The sequence below is a fragment of the Callorhinus ursinus genome, unplaced genomic scaffold, assembly GCF_003265705.2.
Source record: "Callorhinus ursinus isolate GAN/ISIS: 27379988/994484 unplaced genomic scaffold, GSC_fseal_2.0 scaffold33, whole genome shotgun sequence".
Classification (NCBI taxonomy): Eukaryota; Metazoa; Chordata; class Mammalia; order Carnivora; family Otariidae; genus Callorhinus; species Callorhinus ursinus.
This window is the reverse complement of record NW_027397095.1, coordinates 4,406,569-4,429,272: the sequence shown is the minus strand read 5'-3', so window position 1 is coordinate 4,429,272 and position 22,704 is coordinate 4,406,569. Positions and strand designations below refer to the sequence as shown.

The following is a 22,704-nucleotide window of genomic DNA, read 5'->3' as shown; positions in this document are numbered from 1 at the left end:
ACTATTTCCATGTAAAGCACAAATAATCACTTAGGAAAAGCAAATGAGTTAACATAAATGAAAGTAACTAGCAGTTACTGGTGCACAGCAGGCATTTGATAAATAGAAGTTCTTTAAAAATTTCAAAGCAGGGGCGCCTGGGTGGCTCAGTCGGTTAAGTGCCTGCCTTCGGCTCAGGTCATAATCCCAGGGTCCTGGGATTGAGTCCTGCATCGGGCTCCCTGCTCAGCGGGGAGCCTGCTTCTCCCTCTCCCTCTGCCTGCCGCTCCCCCTGCTTGTGCACTCTCTCTCTGTCAAATAAATAAAATCTTTAAAAAAATTTCAAAGCAATATAGAAATATGTTTGTATATTACTGTTTTAGTTTCATTTTTAAGACCATTTTAGAAGTATGGTGTATCGGATCATATCATAGGTACAGGCAATGTAAACAGATTCACCTAATACGTGCTCAAGAGAGAGAAGGAAAGAGGGAAAAAGATCTCAGTCAAGAAACAGACAGCAAGATCACAGGACAGATAAGAAAATTCCCTAGAGTACAGTTCCCAGAAGTCTTTTCTCTACCTGTACCTATATCTCATCCAGTTTCATGATTTTAAATAGTATACATCCAATTGCCTACTTGACATCACTACTTGATATTTAATAGGCATTTCAAATCAACATGGACAAAACTGAACTCTAGATTTCCCCCCATACACCCTGCAAAGAAAAAAAACTCTGTTCCTTGCCTAGTCTTCCCAATATCTCAATATATGGGAACACCATTCTTGGCAGTGCCTCAGGACAAAAGAACTCGGTTACTCTTAACTCTTGTCTTTCTCTCACACCCCACATCCACCAACCCATTAATAAAACCTGTCAGCTCTACCTTCAGAAACAATCTTTCCACTTTTTTCATCTGTTCAGCCACCATATCAGTCCAAGCCACTCACCTGGACTCTGACAATCGCCTCCTGCCTTCTTGTTTCCACTCTTTCCTCCTAACAGTCTCTTCTCTCCATAGCTGCCAGAGTCATCTCTCACATGCTTAAAGCCTCCAGTGGCTTTCCATACATACCAAAATCCTAACTCTGGCTCACAAGACCCTACATCATCTGCTCTGCACTCTATTTGTACAATCTCCTTTCCTACTGCTCTTCCTCCGCTTGTTTACCATGCTCCTGCCACACTGGCCTTGCTGCTCCTTGAACATCTAGATATATGCTCACCTCACTGCCTACTTACTGTTCCCTGTCCTTGGAATGTTCTCTCCCAGATATCCACACAGCTAACCCGCTTATTTTCTCTGGAGAGGCTCTCTTTGACCCCCCCTCCGCCAATATATAAAACAGAAACGGCTCCTCACCTCCTAAGTCCTGGCACTCCCAACCCTCACATGTTTTCTTCCCATGGTATTTATCACCAGCTGGCATACATATACATTCAGACATAATACACATACTTTTTCCACTACAATGCAAATTCCAGAGAGCACAAACTTTGCTTTGTTCACTTCTGTAAAACAGTCCCTGGCATACATTAAGCACTCAATAAATATTTGTTAAATAAATAGTGAGGCAGACAGCAAGAGATTGACAGAGTGTGCACATGAGCAGCAGGCACAATTTAACTAGTTCAAAATGTCTGCCATTTCATTCAATGAGCATTTACCCAGAACCCTGGGATGGGAGACATTAATCTACTATTCCCTTAGTTGGACTCAAGTCTAGCATATCTCTCTTATGCATGTATGCTTGAGATGTGGTAAGGAGGAAAATACAGTACCTCTTAAATAATATGACATTCAACCAAAAAATTGGTGATCTGTTCCAAGGATAGAGAATAACCTGTCTGGGTTGAACATTCTGACAAACATACTGTATTGTTTGGGTGATTTGAGGAATTTTCAAGGCTAATTCTGACTATCTGTAATATCTGCTTTGAGACAGTGTCAGTAAAGGATATGACTCTATGATAAAACCTTGGGCTTTAAGTCTATTTTTGGCTCTACCATTTATGAGAGAATATGATATTGGGCAAGTAACTTATTCTCTATAAAGCTTTGTTTCCTTATCAATGAAATGATCAGATATCTGTTTTGTAGGGTGGTTGAGAAGACTAAACAAAATAATGCAAGTAAAAACACTGTGACTGTCATATGGCAAGTGATTAGTATATATTAACTACTTGTGATTTTTATAAAGATCTAATAAGAGTATCTAACATATCTAAAATCCCTCATCCTTTCTTAAAAATTGTGTGAACTGTATTTGTTAGCTCCAAAATCACTTAAGCCATGCTAATATGTTTTTAGGAAAAGGTTACAACTAAAGTCTTTAAAAAGAATAAAATGAGCCATATATTCAATAATTCCTAATATCTAAAATCACACTTATATTACCTCAATTACAAGTATAGTCCTGCTCAGTTATGGTTTTTGAGTCTTTTGTGAACAACTGTGTAAATTGCAAGTGCTTTGAAAAATGCGTGATGATCCTTCTGATTAATAGAGTCTTTCCTCTGTTGAATGCTGACTGCCTACCTCCTAGGTACTCCAAACTCACAAAAACTGGGCACCAATGGTGTGTCAGTAGTCCTCAAGACTACTCCCAGGTTTGATGATGCAGTAGAACTTACAGGACTTAGAAGTTATTATACTCATAGATATGATTTATTATAGTGAAAGGATACAGAGCAGGAGTAATAAAGGAAAAAAGTGCATTGGGTGGAGTCTGGAGGATGTTGGCACCAGCTTCCAAGCGCCCTCTCCCAATGGAGTTGCAGAGGACACGCCTCAATCAATCCCCCAGCAACTAACTGCAGCAACAGGTATGAAGTGCTTTTTACCAGGAAAGCTCTCTTGAGTATAAGAGGCCAGGTTTTTTTTTAAAGGGTTCAGTCACCACATCTTCAGTCTTCCAGAAGAAAAGCAGGTGCTCACCATAATCATACTTTTTGTACAAATGATCTAGAAAAGCTGGTACAATATGGCCCAAAGTTCCAGGCATGCAAAACACTCATCAATTAATAACAAAGGCTCCATTTCCAGGAGTTAGCCAAGGGCCAATTATGCAAGTATGCAAGTAGACCCTTCTGAAAATGTACACGATTTGAAGAACTCAGACCTGCAGGGTTAACTCTTTCCTATACACATGGCAAGTTAAGACATACAGTTCAGGGTATGAAGAGTGACTACAGATCAGGTAAACCACTTAAGAGACACAGTCCCCATACCAAGTCCATCCATCTCTTACCTTTCTAAGGATACCATTACTCTCCTTACATCTATACCTCACTCCGGAGCTTAGGAAAGCATGGCAGAAAGCACTATGTTAAAAGCTTCATAATGAAATAGAGCCAGTGTTTTACATCTCATCCTTCCTTTCAAAATCAAAGGTCAGGGGCGCCTGGGTGGCTCAGTCGTTAAGCATCTGCCTTCGGCTCAGGTCATGATTCCAGGGTCCTGGGATCGAGCCCTACATCGGGCTCCCTGCTCCGCGGGAAGCCTGCTTCTCCCTCTCCCACTCCCCCTGCTTGTGTTCCCTCTCTTGCTGTGTCTCTATCAGATAAATAAAATATTTAAAAAAAAAACCCAAAATCAAAGGTCAAAAGATGGAATAGAGAACCAAGACCAGCGTTTTCTGAACTATTTCTCAAGAAATGTTAATAGGTATTGTGCAAATAAATGGTTAAATAAGTCTTGGAAACAATATGTACAATATCCCTTCCTTGGAGATTTATGAGGTTTTCCAGCATTTTAAAAGCTCTAATCTTAAAAATAAAAAACTTAATTTTATAAATCTAGCCATTTACTGAATTTGTTTTTCCAGGAGCAATTTTAGAGTAGAATATCTATTAACATCTGATGGAAAACTGTTAGGGAAACTCTAGAATAGAAAGATTTTGCCAGAGGTTCTTAACGGTGATATGCCATACCAGCATGTTGGAACCATCCCATTCATAACATAGGTGATCCTGAATGTACTTGGATATTCTACTTTTTTTTTTTAAAGATTTTATTTATTTATTTGACAGAGAGAGTGAGAGAGCACAAGCAGGGGGAACAGTAGAGGGAGAGGGAGAAGCAGGCTCCCCGCCAAGCAGGGAGCCTGATGTGGGGCTCGATCCCAGGACCCTGAGATCATGACCCGAACCGAAGGCAGACGCTTAACCATCCGAGCCACCCAGGCGCCCCTGGATATTCTACTTTTGTAATTTTTTTTCAGTTAACAACTACAAGTTGATTTCATGATCATCTAATGACTGGAACTGAAAACAGTGTTAGCACCAGTGCTGAGTAAATTGGCCATGGCAATGCAATCAATAATAAGAAAATGTAATGAGCTGATCAGTGAGGAGACAAAACTTGATTACATAATCACATTAAGTAAACTCACTGACTTCTAATTTTGGCAAAGGTACTGTGTTGCTCTTTCAAACACTCAAGAATAGGCTTACGGTTTCATCAAAGTTTTCAGCCTAACTAAAGGATGGTCTAGTTGTGTCAGTAAAAGACCCAGCAAGAATAAAATGAGAATTCAAGAGAAAGGTAGAAGCACTAACACTGGTATCCCAGAAATTACATAGCAGAACTGGCAAAAGTCATCCAGGAAACAAGTTGTAACCTAAATATAGTTCTCTGGCATAGTTCACATATCTAGAAATAAGTGTCATTGCTATTTCCTTTGTCACTGGCTGCTACAGAAGACCATTCTGGGTTGCTAATGACAACCACAGGTCTTTTCATAATGAAAAGCTAAAAAGTAGAAAGGAAGTTTGAAGAGGAGGAAAAAAGATTGAGTCTTCAATCTTATTCCCCGGTTCAAACATATCCTTTTCCCTGCTCTTGATTAACTACCTTCAAAATCATTTTCCATTTTCACCACTCTTAGACCCCTGAAATATTCAACTTAAATATTTCACCCATCTTCCCTTTTCCCTTCCACTCTAGGGTTCCTGTTTCTACCTTTGTTTCCGTATTTTCACTAGTCAAGAGCCTCATCACCACTAGGAAGCAGACAAAGAAAAGAAGTGGAAGTTTCAAAAGTCATTCAGCATAAATTGTAAATTAATTGTGTCATTTGGAACCACTTAACTTTCCTTTTAGAACAAATCTAACAAATGCTCGAAGTTTTATATATCTACCTTTTTACTAAGACAAAATGAGCAAATAACTGCTAAATCTCACCTGATGCTTCATGTAATGATTCATGTAGGGAGTTGCCATTCTACTAACTTTGAGGCAAAATGGACATAGCAAGTTCTTAGTGTTTTCATGGGATGTTCTAAAATGACTTTCTACATCAGAAAATGTTGATGATCTAAACTGGCACACCTAGAAATATAAAGAAGGTTTAGTTTAACTTGAAAGTTTATAACTGATACGCAATTACATCAAAGTAGCAATGAGGAGTCATTTGTTTTAGAGGAATATTATGCACTACTAATTCAGCTCTGTTGCCTATATACAACCAAGAATTCTAGCACTGAAAATAGGAAGTATAATCTTTGAAACAGAAAAGTTACGTTTCAAAGTTTAGGGATCTATTTCTAAATATAACCAGATTTCCTTCTTCTTCTCAGATCTACTACCCTCCCTACCTTGCTTAAATTTTCAAACTCTGACATCTCTTGTCCTAGAAAGTTCTTCCTGCTGTATAAAATAGAATATTCTTTTCTTTGGATTTTAAATAGCATCCAGGCTATGACAGGAAATTTTTCTTATCTTGCTATCTTATTGGGAACCACTTCAAATTCTGGAAAAATACTAGTCCCAAAGCATTTAGTTGAGTTCCCCATAACTAATGGCATTTCCTATCTCTCTGTCATGTCTATATTCTTCTCTACATGGTAAGAAAATCCATATATTTGTCTTCTCCAGCAGGGCATTCTGTCTGTCTAGTAGAGGAGTCAGTAAACTGTAGCCTCCAGTCCAAGTCCGAGCCACCATCTCCACATACAAGAGTTATATCAAGGGAGTTTCCACTATTGAAGAGGGTCTTCAATTTTAGTAATTCATTTTATTCTAACGGTTAAAAAGAGCGATAGAATAATACTATTTTGTGGCACATGAAAATAAAACAAACACCTAAGTACATGATAAAATGAATATGTACCTGGCAAATATATGGCATTTCACCGGGTTTATGAGTGTCCTTCATATGTTGCAAAAGAGCATGTTCTGTTTCAAATGATAATTCACAGATTTTACAAATAGCTGAAAGTGGAAAAAAACACATTACACCATTTTATGGATGTATATAAACAAAAGATTCATTTTGTATATCCACAACAACAGCAATAAGTAGTAATAGTAATCGTGGTGGTGGCTCCAACATTTCTATAGTTGTTAACTCCGTAATGTTGTTCCATAGACTTTACTTACATTAGCTTACTTCTCATGCCATCACTGACAGAGTACTGCTATTTTACCCCCATTGTTCAGATGTGGAACTTGAGGCACAGAAAGATTAAGTAACTTGCCTGAGATCTCGCAACTATATTAAGATACAGAACTGGAATTTAAATCCTAGCTAGCCCCAGACTCTGTGATTTTTAACTATCATTGCACTTACTTTTCTTATGAGAGTGTAAATCAAGACCGATGATTTCATACTTGCAGACCAAAGAATCTGATTTTCTAACTTAGGCCCCTACATACAATGAACGCATGAGGTATGTGAAGGAAGTTTCTATGTACAAGAGAGACTTCAGTTTTAGCAAGCAATTCTACTGAAAAGTTTCTACAAGTTAAAATGTGTTTTTCAACTGTGCCCTCAAATCCAAAGTCTATTTCTTATTTTTAGGTTTTTTATCAGAATTCTTAAGGATTCCTCATAGTTTAGATGACCAAAATCATTACTGTTCAAGACTTCAATAAAACCATGACTTACTAGAAAACTCATGGGGAGTGTGTGTGCTCTCAATGTGACACTGCAGCTGGAACGGCGTGGGGTACTGACGGTAGCAGTGCTGGCAGGTGGTGTGGTTTTCCCAGCTCTCACTGTTCTGTTTCTCAAGTTCCAAATGGTGCTTCATGTGGTTCATAAACCTGTAAGTGATTGCCAATGGGTGCAAATATGCAGATTTATAACCAAGAGAAAAAACCTCTCAAATAAGGATTTGAACCTAAATGGTAAAAATGCAGTTGTAGTACTCAAAATATCTCCAAAGCTTTAAAGTCCTCTAGAAAAGTATGCACTTTAAATAATCACATTTATTTGTTTGTTTGTTTGTCAGTCAGAGGGGGAGAGCAGAGGTAGAGCAAGCCCGATGGGGGACTCGATCCCAGGACCCTGGGATTATGACCTGAGCCGAAAGCAGATGCTTAACCAACTGCGCCACCCAGGTGTCCTAATAATCACTTTCATTAAGTGGCTCAGTAAAGATTTTTCTTTCCATCTTTGTTTTAAAATAATCCATTAATATAGTTCATATGAAATACCACTAGTTTGCTAAAACTCTTCATCATTATTTCATATTTAAAAATTTTTGTAAAGAACAACATGCTCCAGGGGCGCCTGGGTGGCTCAGTCATTAAGCGTCTGCCTTTGGCTCAGGTCATGATCCCAGGCTCCTGGGATCGAGCCCTGTGTCGGGCTCTCTGCTCAGCGGAAAGCCTGCTTCTCCCTCTCCCACTCCCCCTGCTTGTGTTCCCTCTCTCGCTGTGTCTCTGTCAAATAAATAAAATCTTTAAAAAAAAAAAAAAAAAAGGCTTCTTTTCCATACATGAAGTACTATTTACTTTTGAAAATAAAATCCTTAAGGAAAGAAAACCCTATCACCAAAAGCAGCTACAGAGTCCCGAGAGAAATCTTTTAAAGACCTTAAAGATATACAATAGGTTGTCTGCTGCTTAATGGCAAATTAGTATTTTTATTTGTGGTTTGGTTTCTAAATGCATGTACTAGCGATCTTAATACCTATAATTACAAGAACTTTTCTTAATTACAAGAATTTTTGTTTTATTTAATGATGGTGGTTTACTGTGAGCACAAACACTTCACTTTTCACAGACTGTGCCCTCAGAAGCACAGTCCATTTTTCAGCTCTACATTCCGCTGTCAGATTCCATAATAGGTTTCTTATGAGAAGGAACTGTGACCTTCAATGGCAGAGAGTACAATATAAAAAGGCAGATCTATTTCATAGGGCTTATTAAAACTTTTTACTAAATTTCAAAGTAAAGTTATTCAATCAAATTAACAACTTTAATATGCAGTCAAATATTAAGTTATTCATTATGAGTCCCAAAAGGATATAATCATGAAGTGATTATGTCTTTAACCTAGATAGCAATTGTAATATGCAGGCTTTAAGATTTATCTTTTCACATCTCCTGCTGATGGTACACTTTGAAACATCTTTTTTCCTCCTTTAATTTTTTTTTAAGTAGGCTCCACACCCAACGTGAGGCTTGAACTCATGACTCTGAGATCAAGAGTCACATGCTCTGCCAACTGAACCAGCCAGGTACCCCCTCCTCCTTTAATTTTAACATCATCTCTATTAAAATCTGTTTTAAAAAATCCTAGTTTTGCCTAAATATTTACATATAAAGGTCATGAGCCATTAACCTTTCAGCTCATAACTTTAATAAATAAAATCTATCTGTATAAAGTGATCTGTTAACTAACTAGCTATGTCTCAATTATTACACTGCCCCCATCAGCAGTGCACGTTTCTCAAACCAGCAGATGGAGATGTGGGAAAAAGCAACCCCCTCAACAAAGCTATTCTTAGAATAAAATAGCCCTAACTGGTTTTCGTGACACTTAATATAGGAAAAAATAATCCTACAATATCTTGACAGGGCAGAGAGTAGAAATCTTGAACTATTAGCTTCTATCATTCTCTAAAACCATCAATTTGCCATCCTAGATTTTACCATTAAGGTAAAACGTTATTTAACACATATTAACCTCTTTGGTTACCTAGTGTCTACTGTTCAGGTTTTATTTACTAAACAATATGTCAAAAATGCTACAAAATTTCTAAATGTTGGGGCACCTGGGTGGCTCAGTCGTTAATTGTCTGCCTTTGGCTCAGGTCATGATCTCAGGGTCCTGGGATCAAGTCCCACATCGGGATCCCTGCTCAGCGGGGAGCCTCCTTCTCCCCCTCCCTCTGCCTGCAGCTCCCCCTGCTTGCTCTCTCTTTCTGACAAATAAATACAGTCTTAAAAATTTTTTTCTAAATGTTATAAAATATGCTTAGCTTAAAATTTCTAGATATTCTGATAATCTGTAACCAGTCTTTTGGAAGGAAAACAAGAAAAAAGGAAATTTCATGTTTAATAGTAAATGGACTAATCTTACGGGAAAAAGCAAAAAGCTATTGTTTAAAGAACTTCTAATATCATATGCCTAACATTTAAGTATAATAAGGAACTTAAACAGGGACCCACTTTTCTATGTATTTTACCAAATTTGCTAATTTTATTTTCTGATACATTTTACTGTAAAAAGGTAAAGATATGGAAGCAGGTCACAGAGTTCTATTGTAACACTGTTTCAGTGTTATATCTCAAAGCACAATTCTCTTCTGTTAAGCTACTGGGCCATTAGCAACTGATGGCTGTTAGGGCTTGATAAAAGGAGGTAAAGAAGTGTGAAAACTCATATGAATAATATATGTGAAAGGTCTATGAAAACTATAAGGCACTACCACAAATGTAGCATTCATAATTGTTTCAGGTTTATATTGCAGTGCATTTCAGGGTTTTTCTATGTACTTCATTTTGGACTCAAGGATTCATCAGACAATAAAATAAATGCTAGGCTTAGAAATGACCTATAGGACACTTAAGAATGTTAGTTACAAAGGACAGTTATCAAGGGTAAATATCTTTAAAAGTTTACATATACAGGTGTGTATGTGTGTGTGCCACAATATACATACATATGACTATCTCATCTAAGGGAAGTGCACTGATGTCTACAATTTACTCTGAAATGTAAAATAAGTCAGATAGAGTCTATGGATGAACAGGTATGTGGTAACACAAGTGAGGTAAAATGTTAATGGTAGAATCAAGGTGGTAAATATACAGATGTTCACTGTAAAATTTTTTCAACTTTGCTGAATATTTGAAAATTTTTATAATAAAATGTTGAAAAGACAATGTCAGACTACGTAACCAATGCAAAATACCAATGGGTATATCTTGTTACTTTGTTTTGGTTACTATCTTACTTAGGATTGTAGATATGTAATATGCCATATTACTCCATGACTGCAAAGTGTAAGTTCCTAACATTTAAAGCATATATGTATAAGTCTTCAAAACCTTCAAAATTGAAAATTAAATCTCTACTTTTAAAATGTGTTAAATTATAAACTCAAAGCTGACATGTTTCATAAACTGGCACTTCTCTAAAGATCATCAAAAATGTCACTTTCTCTGCAAGGTTAATGTGGTAAAAATGATAAAATGAATTGAAAAACTAGAACATTAAATAAGACTAATATGGAAGAGGTCAAACTGGATAAAGTACTTCTTGTGATAGGAAAAGTAGATTCAAAAGAAGCTAAATAGTAAAAATATCACATTGAAAATTCTGAATTCAATGGTAATATAGATAAGTGATTTTTCTCTAAGTTAAAATAAATTTTGCCCTTTCTTAAGCTGTATTAAATACAAATCAAGTGTTAAACTCCTAAAATACAATAAAAGAGAAATGCTTTGACATGATAATCTGCCTTTATTCTTAGGAAGTGTTTAAATTGCTTATCTAGGATAGCACAGGAAAATAAAGATATGATATTTACATCAGTAGCATCCCAATTTTCAGACGGAAAGAGAAATAAGTATTTACATACCTAATATTGTTTTTAAGAACTTTCAAGCAACTGAAGCATTTAAAGGTTGTGTAAGTCTTCTGTTCATCATCAACAGCTCCTTCATGTCTTCCATAGTAAAAGTCACTAACTAACATGATCAATTTTCCTTTCTCTGCACCAGTCTTTTTATTTTCAGTAATTGCAAGTTCTGCTTTAATCATTTCCAAAAATTTATTTACCATGTCTGGACAACAACGCTGAAAGAGAAAAAAATACATGTAAGTTTTACTTAATCTCTTTAAAAAATTAGATACCAAAAAAAATGATTCTGTGTTTATAACTAGGGCAGGCTTATGTAAAACTACGCTTGGCAATATATCTGGAGAGAGTCACCAAAATGTTGGCTTCTTTCTTTATAGAGTCTAAAAAATCAAACAATAAACACCTCTTACCTTAATAAAGAAATAACTTCAAAAACAAAAACCTGAGGCCAGGGACGGTTATATATCTAATACCATTTTCCTTGTAATTCCAGTTTTGAGATGTAAATACTTTTTTTAAAGATTTTTTATTTTTTATTTTTTTGACAGAGAGCAAGACAGCGAGAGACGGAACACTAGCAGGGGGAGTGGGAGAGGGAGAAGCAGGCCTCCTGCTGAGCAGGGAGCCCGATGCGGGGCTCGATCCCAGGACCCTGGATCAGGACCTGAACCGAAGGCAGACGCTTAACCAACTGAACCACCCAGGGGCCCCTCAGATGTAAATATTTAATAATAATTTGATCCCTGGCCAAAAATTGTTCATTTCATATCTGTCAAGATATAGCTTAAAAGGAAAGGTAGTTTTGTTTTTTCTTAAAGATTTTATTTATTTATTTGACAGGGAGGGAGAAAGCACAGTGGGGGGAGCTACAAGCAGGCTTCCCACTGAGCAAGGAGCCCAATGCAGAGCTCGATCCCAGGACCCTAGGATCACGACCTGAGTCGAAAGGAAATGCTTAATCGACAGCCACCCAGGTGCCCCGGAAAGGTAGTTTTATATGCCATTCTGCACATGCTAAATTATCAAATAATATAGTAGTATTTTGGTAAAGCCTGGTTGGAACTAGACGCTGAGCACAGGTAACCTGCCATTCCCCAGATTCAAGGTACTGGAAAATGTATGGGACACAAAAAAAGAAGCGTAAGTTATAATTTAAAAACCTCAACACATTCTATCTAGAATGCTGAAATATGTTAAGGGGAAATCAATCTCATGAATAAAATTAAGACCTCATATAAACTGACCCTAATAGGGAATACTTTTTTAAAGATTTTATTTATTTATTTGACAGACACAGACAACACAGCAAGAGAGGGAACACAAGCAGGGGGAATGGGAGAGGGAGAAGCAGGTTTCCCGTTGAGCAGGGAGCCCGACGCGGGGCTCAACCCTGGGAACCCCAGGATCATGACCTGAGCTGAAGGCAGACGCTTAACAACTGAGCCACCCGGGGCCCCTGGAATACTTTCATACATAAACTTTTAATTTTCAATGAGATAAACTAGTTCATTTATTATATACAATTTTTAGCTGTGGAATTTCACTAGAAGAATTCTTTAAGAATAACTAGAGAGCAAAAATATAAACTTTTCTAAAAACCCAAACTACATACTCGCAAAGCAACCACAAAGGGAAAAATTTAGAAAAATAAAGAAAAAATTGTGACAGAATCAAGACCAATCAAATCTAACAGATCAATTAAATCCAACCTATCAATGAATACAGATGGGTGGGTTTAACTCAGCTACTGAAAAAAGGAATTTCACATGGGATCACAAAAGAAAAAATGACTGTGAAAATTAAGAAATATACCAAAAACAAAGAGATTGGAAGGCTTGAGGAGTGCCTGGGTGGCTCAGTCATTAAGCGTCTGCCTTCGGCTCAGGTCATGATCCTAGGATCCTAGGATCCTGGGATCGAGCCGCACATCGGGCTCCCTCTCCAAGGGAAGCCTGCTTCTCCCTCTCCCACTCCCCCTGCTTATTTTCCCTCTCTCGATGTGTCTTTGTCAAATAAATAAACAAAATCTTTAAAAAAATAAAAAGATAAACAAAGAATATAATAGGCAAATGGTAATAATGAGAAAACAAGGGTTGTGAAATTGATGTCAAACAAAACAGAATCCAGGCCAAAAAGGGAACACTTAATAAAAATGCTAAAGGATACATTCACAATGAAGTTAAAAGAGATAGATCCATCTATATCCCAAATATTAACCTCCATAAAACAGAATTGTAATATATCAAAGAAAATAGTGGTAATTTGAGACTTTGAGACCTACTCAAAAAATGACAGAGCAAATAGATGACTATAAATGAAGACAAAGGAACCTCAATAACATATTAGTATGTTAGATCTGACTGATAACTACCAAATTCCATACTCCAAAAACAAATAACACCCTTTATTTTCAAGTTTCTATGTAACATTCAAGAAAACAGCACATACAAATTTCAAAATGGGGAGAAAAGGAACCTGGGCATTGCCAGCAAAGAAACTGAGGTTTGAATCTCAGCTATGCCAATTAATTGGTTATAAGACAATGAGAAAAAGATCTGGCCTCAAGAATTTTCTAAGGATTAAATGAAATAATACTTTAAAGCTTAGTACAGTGTCTTAGATCAATAGAATGTTTGACTTACACTCCCAAAATTCTTCCTTTGGAAGAAAAGATTACTTTTGTGGTATACCAATCTCCTTACCTATAATAACAGCAAAAGATCATTCACAAATAATCTAAAATTCACTTTTTCAAAATGGAAATCCTTACTGTAATATTATATAAATTTAACTGATATATATAAAAATGCATAAGTGGAATGCCTGGGTAGCTCAGTCGGTTGGGTGTGTGCCTTTGGTTCAGGTCATGGTCCCAGGGTCCTGGGATTGAGTCCCACATCGGGCTCCTTGCTCAGTGGGGAGCCTGTTTCTCCCTCTCCCTCTGCTGCTCCCCTGCTCGTGCTCTCTCTCTCTCTGAGACAAATAAATAAATACAAAATCTTTAAAAAAAATGCATAAGTTAAAATGTGAAAGTCTCATTTTTTTAATGACTAACAATGTTACAAGAAATAAAAGCTACATTTTAGAGAATGCTTGCCACTTTCTTCAGGTGCAGAAATATATATAATGTGCTATGATTTGTGTATAAAATAGAGGGAAAATAAGAACATTCATGTGTGCCTGTACATTCAGAAATTAAGTCAAAGAAGACATAAAACAAATTAATAAAAACTGATTTCTTTTGCAAGTCCTATTGGGAACTAAGCAAATAGATGAAGTGGGATTCTTCACTGTATACCTTCTTTTTAATTTAAAATTACTTTATTTTTTAAATTTTATTTTATTGTTATGTTAATCACCATACATCATTAGTTTTTGATGTACTGTTCCATGATTCATTGTTTGTGTATAACACCCAGTTATACATGCCCTCTTTAATACCCATCACCAGGCTATCCCATCCCCCCACCCCCCTCCCCTCTAGAACCCTCAGTTTGTTTCTCAGAATCCATAGTCTCTCATGGTTTGTCTCCCCCTCCAATTTCCTCCCCTTCATTTTTCCCTTCCTTTTTTTTTTTTTTTTAACATATAATGTATTATTTGTTTCAGAGGTACAGGTCTGTGATTCATCAGTCTTAACACAATTCACAGCACTCACCATAGCACATACCCTCCCCAATGTCCATCATCCAGCCACCCCATCCCTCCCACCCCCCCCATTCCAGCAACCCTCGGTTTGTTTCCTGAGATTAAGAATTCCTCATATCAGTGAGATCATATGATACACATCTTTTTCTGACTTACTTCACTTAGCATAATACCCTCTAGTTCCAATCACGTCATTGCAAATGGCAAGATTTTGGGGTTTTTGATGCCTGCAAAATATTCCATTGTATATATACACCACATCTTCTTTATCCATTCATCTGTCGATGGACATCTTGGCTCTTTGCATAGTTTGGCTATTGTGGACATTGCTGCTATAAACATTGGGGTGCATGTACCCCTTCGGATCACTACATTTGTATCTTTGGGGTAAATACCCAGTAGTGCAATTGCTGAGTTGTATGGTAGCTCTATTTTCAACTTTTTGAGGAACCTCCATACTGTTTTCCAGAGTGGCTCCCACCAACAGTGTAGGAGGGTTCCCCTTTCTCTGCATCGCTACCAACATCTGTTGTTTCCTGACTTGTTAATTTTAGCCATTCTGACTGGTGTGAGGTGGTATCTCATTGAGGTTTTGATTTGGATTTCCCTGATGCCGAGCGATGTCGAGCACTTTTTCATGTGTCTGTTGGCCATTGGGATGTCTTCTTTGGAAAAATGTTCATGTCTTCTGCCCATTTCTTGATTGGATTATTTGTTCTTTGGGTGTTGAGTTTGATAAGTTCTTTATACATTTTGTATACTAGCCTTTTATCTAATATAGTTAACATACGGTGTTATATTAGTTTCAGGTGTACAATATAATGATTCAACACTTCCACACAACACCTGGTACTCATCAAAACAAGTGCACTCCTTTTTTTTTTTTTTTTAAAGATTTAATTTATTTATTTGAGAGAGAGAATGAGAGAGAGCGAGCACATGTGGGGGGGGGAGTCAGAGGGAGAAGCAGACTCCCTGCTGAGCAGGGAGCCCGATGCCAGACTCGATCCTGGGACTCCAGGATCATGACCTGAGCCGAAGGCAGTCGCTTAACCAACTGAGCCACCCAGGTGTCCAAAACAAGTGCACTCCTTAATCACCTATTTCACCCATTTCCTCCCCCTCTGGTAACCATCAGTTTGTTCTCTAGAGTTAGGAGTCTGTTTCTTGGTTTGTCTCTTCTCTTTCTCTTTTTCCCTTTGCTCGTTTGTTTTGTTTCTTAAATTCCACATATAAGTGAAATCAGATTGTATTTGTCTTTCTCTGATTTATTTCGCTTGGCATTATACTCTCTAGCTCCATCCATGTCATTGTAAATGGCAAGATTTCAATTTTTATGGCTGAATCATATTCCATTGTGTATATATTCCACATCTTTATTCATTCATCAATTGATGGACACCTGGGCTGCTTCAATATCCTGGCTATTGTAAATAATGCTGCTATGAATATAGGGGTGCAGGTATCTCTCTGAATTAGTGTTTCTGTATTCTCTGGGTAAATACCCAGTAGTGCAATTGCTGGGTGGTAGGGTAGTTCTATTTTTAACATTTTGAGGAATCTCCATACTGTTTTCTGCATCAGTTCACATTCCCACCAACAGTGCATGAGGGTTCCTTTTCCACACATCCTTGCCAACACCTGTTGTTTCTTGTGTTGTTGATTTAACCATTCTGACAGGTGTGAGGTGGTATCTTATTGTAGTTTTAATTTGCATTTCCTTGATGGTAAAGGATGATGAACACCTACCTTCTTATACTTTTTGAATCACGTGACTTTATTACCCTTCCCCCAAATTAAATAAACTAAAGATAACTAAACTACTCAGCCTTTTCTTTTCTTTCCATCTATGATGCAAAACATAAAACATGAAGTATCTCTATACAATATTACATAGATAGGAAGACTGAAAACACTGGCAGAAGTTAATTTTTATATAAAACCAAAACCCAAAGTCCAGTTCACAGGAATTACACTCAGGGAGGTAGAAATAGTGATAAATCAAATACAGTTTTGCCCAAGAATAAAGAAATTGTGTTTGGAATTTTACACTTTTCTTTCTACATTTTTTGTAAAATGCTGAATTTCAATGAAAAAACTGGCGATCTTTGAAATAGCAAGCAATAACTTTTTCTAAGTTGCTTCTTTGCTTTGCAGTCTTCTCACCCCCTCTTTCCTGAATATAATTTGCATTGCGTTTTTTCTTGCCTCCTTTCTCCCTTCCTGCCATTTATATTGGGCATGCAAGAAGAATACAGATTCTCTTTCCACAGACACACAGAACACTGTAATATCTACTAAAATATCTTAAGTGGAATAATACCTAGACCTCATACTTCATTAGTACTTCGAAAATTGCCTAAAACTTAATTTTAAGAGCTTCCTACACCAACATAAAGGTAGAATTTATAACAACTATACAAACTATATTCTGGATTGAGCTAACACTATGATTTCTTGAGAAATGCTCCACCATTATGAGTTTATGTCTGAGTTCTGAACATTAAAATGCAAGACTGAGATTTTGAGTAATGTGACATTCATATGTCACCAGACAAAAAAATCATGTTAAAAAAAGGAGTTTTTAAGTTACAGGAAAGATTAAGCACCAAACAAAAGGCCTGCTTTACAAGAGCTTTGAAGAATGGCATGACCTAGTCAATAAAATATTCTGATTAATACATTATTGTCATTAAAAGTTAAAATACAACATGCATAGAGATTTTTTTTAAGTAGGCTAGGCTCCACGCCCAGCGTGGAGCCCAATGCAGGGCTCGAACGCACCACTGTGAGATCAAGACCTGAGCAGAGATCAAGAGTCAGACACTTAACTGACTAACCCACCCAGGTGCCCTACAATATGAGTAGAGATTCAAGTGTCATGTGTGAGTGCCATCTACCTGGGGGCCCAACCCGACAAAGGCTGCGGCCCCTGCACGACTCGGTGGCTGTGGTACATGGGACTCACTTAGCTGGGAACCGTTTGGGATCGAATAAAGCAATGCGATTAGAGGCCACCCCAGAGAGGGAGAGGATTCCCCCACCCCTGAACCATTTTTGCTGGTTGCGGCAAAGTATTTTCCAAATGAGATTTGCCACAGACATCTGCTCTACAAGTGGCAAAATGTCAGAAATGAAGAGAAAGAAATGTTAAGATCCGAGAAATAAATGACTCAACCTGGGAAAGCTCCAATACCCACAAACACTCAGGGCTGTCACTAAGAGAAACATCGGACTTTCTGCAAAGTCTTCTAGATATAATACTTTAAAGAGGTCGGAGGTAGGTCTATTTCTTCCATTTCTTAAAATACTACATTCTGTGTTTAATGTATTCTCTCAAGCCTCAGAGAGATCAATGACAGTCACATCTCTTAGACAAAGCAACAACTAAAGCTTTGATCTAGCATCATTAGTTTTAAGCAACTCCCACAAATTGTCATTTTCACCTTACTTCAGCACCCAGCTCCAGAAAACAGATATTTTTACCAATAATTTTATGGTTGATAAAGCCATTACCACATCTAATAAAATTACCAAGGATTACTTCGTATCCTCTAATATCCCCCCAAAAATATAATATGCATATACGATAGTACATATAAGCTTAATTTTTAAGATTTCATGACTGGGAAAGATTTTAAAATCTTGTATAAAGATAATCATCATGGGGTGCCTGGGTGGCTCAGTCAGTTAAGCGGCTGCCTTCGGCTCAGGTCATGATCCCAGGGTCCTGGGATCAAGCCCCGCATCGGGCCGGGCCCCCTGTGCTACTGGAAGCCTGCTTCTCCCTCTCCCACTCACCCCTGCTTGTGTTCCCTCTCTCGCTGTGTCTCTCTCTGTCAAATAATAAAATCTTTTTTAAATTTTATTTTATTATGTTATGTTAGTCACCATACATTACATCATTAGTTTTTGATGTAGTGTTCCATGATTATTTGCATATAATACCCAGTGCTACATTCAATACATGCCCTCCTTAAATAAATAAAATCTTAAAAGCTAATCATCACAAATATCAATTTTTACTTAAGTTATATAGAAATACCAATGAGAAGATTTCTTATCTAAATACCTGGACAAACTAGCATTTACTATATATCAATCCTTAATGCTTTCAGGGATTTGTCAGTATTTTTAAAAATCAAATTTTGGAAAAAGTTTTACCTTCATGTGATATTTCAAAGGATCCAGAAGATTAAACTTTACATTGCACTTTGGACAAGATCTTAGAAAAGGTGTTCCAGTTTTATAGTGAGCTGATGAGGTATTTGTACCTAAAATAGATTAAGAACTTTTATGACTCAAATTCTTTTTTAAACATTAAACAACCAGTAAAAAAAGTTTAAAAATTCATCACAATTTCTAAAATTTATGTATAAATAATATAATTTCTATTTTATATGCTAGATTCATATTTACCTTTTGATATCATAACATGGGAAGATGTCACTGGAGGAGAGTTAGTTAGAGACAATGAAGCACAAGGACTTATTTCAGAAACACTTTCGCTGGTCTTTGGCTTTTTTGGAGTAACACTGTTTACTTTAGAAGCAGAAGAACGTTTTAATATAGGCAGAGTTTGATCTATACCTACAATGATATAAATAGTGGGAAAAATATTTGTAAATATGTATAGAACACTGCTTACAAATGCTACTAAAATGGCTTTATATTTGAATTTAAGTAAAAACACTTTGAAGCTAAATTAAAGATAACATAATTGAATTATATCATACAAATAACAAAGAATGATCAAAAAAAGAAAAAATTTATATGATCAATAGGTAAAAAGAAATTGTACAAACAGCTATTATGAACTACACATATTTGAACAATTCATGAAATAAACTTTTTATACAATAAAATTCTAAAAATACTTTCAAATAAATATGTAAATAGGTATAAAAGAGGTCAGACCAAAAGAATCCGAAGCAAAAAAATTAAAGCACAGAGAATGTTCTAAGCTCAGTTCCCAAAAATGAATTTATCTTTAGATGCTTAAATACATTTGGGCTTGGAAACAAAAACCACCTTTATTCTAAAAATTTAGAGAAACCCTTTAAGATACTTAAAAAAAACTTAAGATGTCTAATGGAAAACTCTAGTTGGTTCTTTTTCCACTTATTAACAATCTGATGGATTTAAATTATCTGTTTATTCCCTATGAACAAAGTACAAACAACTAATCTTGAATAATACCTTGTTCATTCATATGGAAAGTCTTAAGAAGTTAGTATAATGGTCTTCAAATGACACTCCCCTGAGGCTGACGATTTTGTTTTAGGGAATACAGTAAGCATGTCAGATAGAAAAACTCTCCTTTTACCCTTTTTAAAAAATTAGATTTTTACATAAAATTTTGTTTGAGGAGATTTCATCACTAAAGATAGTTCTGAGCTTGAAAACCATCACCTTAAAGGCTAAGGGATTGTGTAATTCAGGGCATCTGCAAGAACAGTGGGGCTATTTAGGATATAATCAGACACAGCAAAAGTCCTTTTGAAAATAACACACAACTGTACTTTGTGATAAAGATTCTAAAACTGCACATATTTTAATGCTCCCAACTGTACACTAATAGGCGAAGCAGTAGAATAGAGAAATACAAGGAAAAGGAGAGCACTGCATTAGTGGGCTCCCTGTCAAATCTGTCTTTCATTCTTTGAGATAACAGAAACGATTTTTTTTCCATCTTCAAGCACATGGTTACTGACAGCTATACTGCAGGCACTTGGGACTGATTTCTGTGTAATCACTAACATTTTCCTCAGATGCTTAGGTTACTTGAACAACCAATGAGTGCTGGTATTTTGGCAATTAGTTCTCTAGCAGGCTGTATAGTAAAAATAGACTGTTTTGTATATAATTTTTTTAAGCATGAGTAAATCTCCAAGTTAAATAAAATCACTCTGAGCTCAATAGTTTTAAATTCTAACCGTTTAACTTGTTTATTTCTATTGCCTTTGGCTTGTGCCATTCACTCTCTTCAACAATGCCAATAAAAATCCTATTCTCATTCTTCCAAATCAAGTTCAAATCCAACCTTCTCCAAGAACCTTCTATGATCATCCTTGACAGGAGTCCATTAATCATGCTTCTGAACACATAATACATATTATCATTCATAATTATCATTCTAAGAACTGTTTACTGTCAAGTTCTTTAAAGGCTTAGGGCATTTTTCATTTCTCACTTATCTCATTTGAACCTCAAAAGAGGCCTGAGATAAGGAGAGCAAGAATTAAAATTCTATCTCCAAATGGTGACTTCAGGTCTGGAAAATGAATGTATTATCTGAGAAAGATAAAAGTATATATTTCAATAAAATGAGAAAATTGAAGTGTAAAGAGGTGACTTGATAAAGGTCACAAAAATCTTTAGGATACAGGCTCAAATCTACACCTTCCTAACTGACTATAACCCTATTTCCCATCAAGGCAAAGTTCCACTCCCTGCAATACAACAACTTACAGAAAGAGTAGGCATCACTGTTTTACCCCCTAGAATCTTCAAGAATTCAGATGTTTTTATGAATAAAGACCATGTGCATTATAAAATCAGATTTCAGACAACTATTTTACTTTCTCGTTTATTTTGGTTCTTGGCTACTTTACTAACTAGATAATGACACCTAGATAGGTAAATAACAAGCCACGTGTTATCAAAATGGGAAAAATATTTTTGGCAAACATATTACTATAATTTTTTTTCTATTTTGGTTTGGTAAATGTATATGAATTTTCTAGTAAACAATTTAAACATTAAAAAATTCTTATGTACCTCTGTCCAATTATTGAAATATAACAAACTTACTAATATACAAACAGCAATTGCTTTGATTATGGGGAATTTTTCAACTAAATAAAATTCTTTCATGGCATACTAATTTATTTCAAGTTAATGAAGAACTTTGTTATTGTACACAAAGAACTAATTCTTCAATTAAAAATTTACATTATTCCTTCAATGGATATTTACTAAGTACTTACTATGCACAAATCACTATTTTTGTAATACTTCCTTTTTATAATGATACTCTATAATCATATTTAACTATCATATCAACATCATTTATTTGGAAAGAAAGACACAAGTCTATTAAAAAACTCAACTATAACCATGTACTTTTTCTCATACTAATGGCCTTCCAAATGATTAATACTTTTTTTTAAAAAATGATAGTATTAGGTCATTAGGAGACTTCCTAGACTCAGAGAATTTATATTAAGATTTTTTCAGCCCATGGCTGGCTCTAAGTGAGAATGAGCTCAAAAAATACATGTTAGCTAACTTAATAGAAAGAGATACAATATTCTATTATTAAATACAAATTTATAAAAAAGAAATCACACAAGAAAGGCATTCAGGGATTATTAGCTTCTATTTTACGGTATATGAAAAACTTAACACGAAGGTATGGGTTTCAAAATAAAAATTCATTCCACATCTATATTCATCAAGTTTCTTTTTATTATACCCCAAAAAAGTGCTAAGCCAAACCTTCTATATAAATTGTTGATCCCTCTTGGGACAGTGGAATTGTATCCTGGGTCAAGTCAAATAGTAACTCTGAAGAATCATCCGATTCAACTTGTGATGAATTCTTTGTAAAATCCTGTAAAAAGTTATAATTATTTTGTTTCATAAACTTTTATAAAAGTAAATTTAATTGTATGACAATACTATAAAGATAACACCTTAATAATTTAATTACTAATAAGCTATAAGACACTAAGGTAATTATTATTCTGTCAAAGTTAGCATTTAGTGGGTAAGGGTTATATGGGAACTCTCTGGATTACTTCTGCAGTTTTTCTATAAATCTAAAATTAGTTTGAAATTAAAAGTTAAAGTTAAGAAATAATGACAATATTATTGGCAAAGTAGACATGTTTTGGTACAACTTTTCTACAAGAAAATTTTGGCAATATCTATCAGGGCTTTAAAAAGTTCATATCCTTTGACCCAAATATTCCACTTACATTAATTTATGCTAAGGAAATGAAAATATTTAATGGAGAATTATTTATAACAGCAAAAAATAAAAACCTGTATATCCAACAATGGAGGAATGGTTAAATAAAATAAATGATAGGCTATAATGCAACATCATGCTTTTGAAAAATAACCAAAAACAAAGAAAAATGTTTCCAATATAAAGTTCAGTGAAAAAAGAGGAGCACATATCTGCATACAAAATATAATCCTGATATATTCTATATACCACACTACCCATCTGCAAAAAAACAAAG

General features: G+C 35.8%; 1 protein-coding gene across 1 annotated transcript in view; it reads right to left on the bottom strand.

Annotated features, from left to right (window-relative positions):
- Positions 1-22,704, bottom strand: part of ZNF280C (zinc finger protein 280C) — a 57,194-nt gene that overhangs the window by 16,297 nt on the left and 18,193 nt on the right. Inside the window, exons 7-13 of the mRNA XM_025852544.2 lie at positions 21,953-22,067; positions 18,872-19,042; positions 18,617-18,726; positions 10,802-11,019; positions 6,874-7,031; positions 6,097-6,197; positions 5,169-5,315 (exon numbers count right to left, since the gene is read on the bottom strand). Of these exons, the coding sequence (XP_025708329.1) occupies positions 5,169-5,315; positions 6,097-6,197; positions 6,874-7,031; positions 10,802-11,019; positions 18,617-18,726; positions 18,872-19,042; positions 21,953-22,067 (1,020 nt within the window). The remainder of the gene's footprint in view (positions 1-5,168; positions 5,316-6,096; positions 6,198-6,873; positions 7,032-10,801; positions 11,020-18,616; positions 18,727-18,871; positions 19,043-21,952; positions 22,068-22,704) is intronic.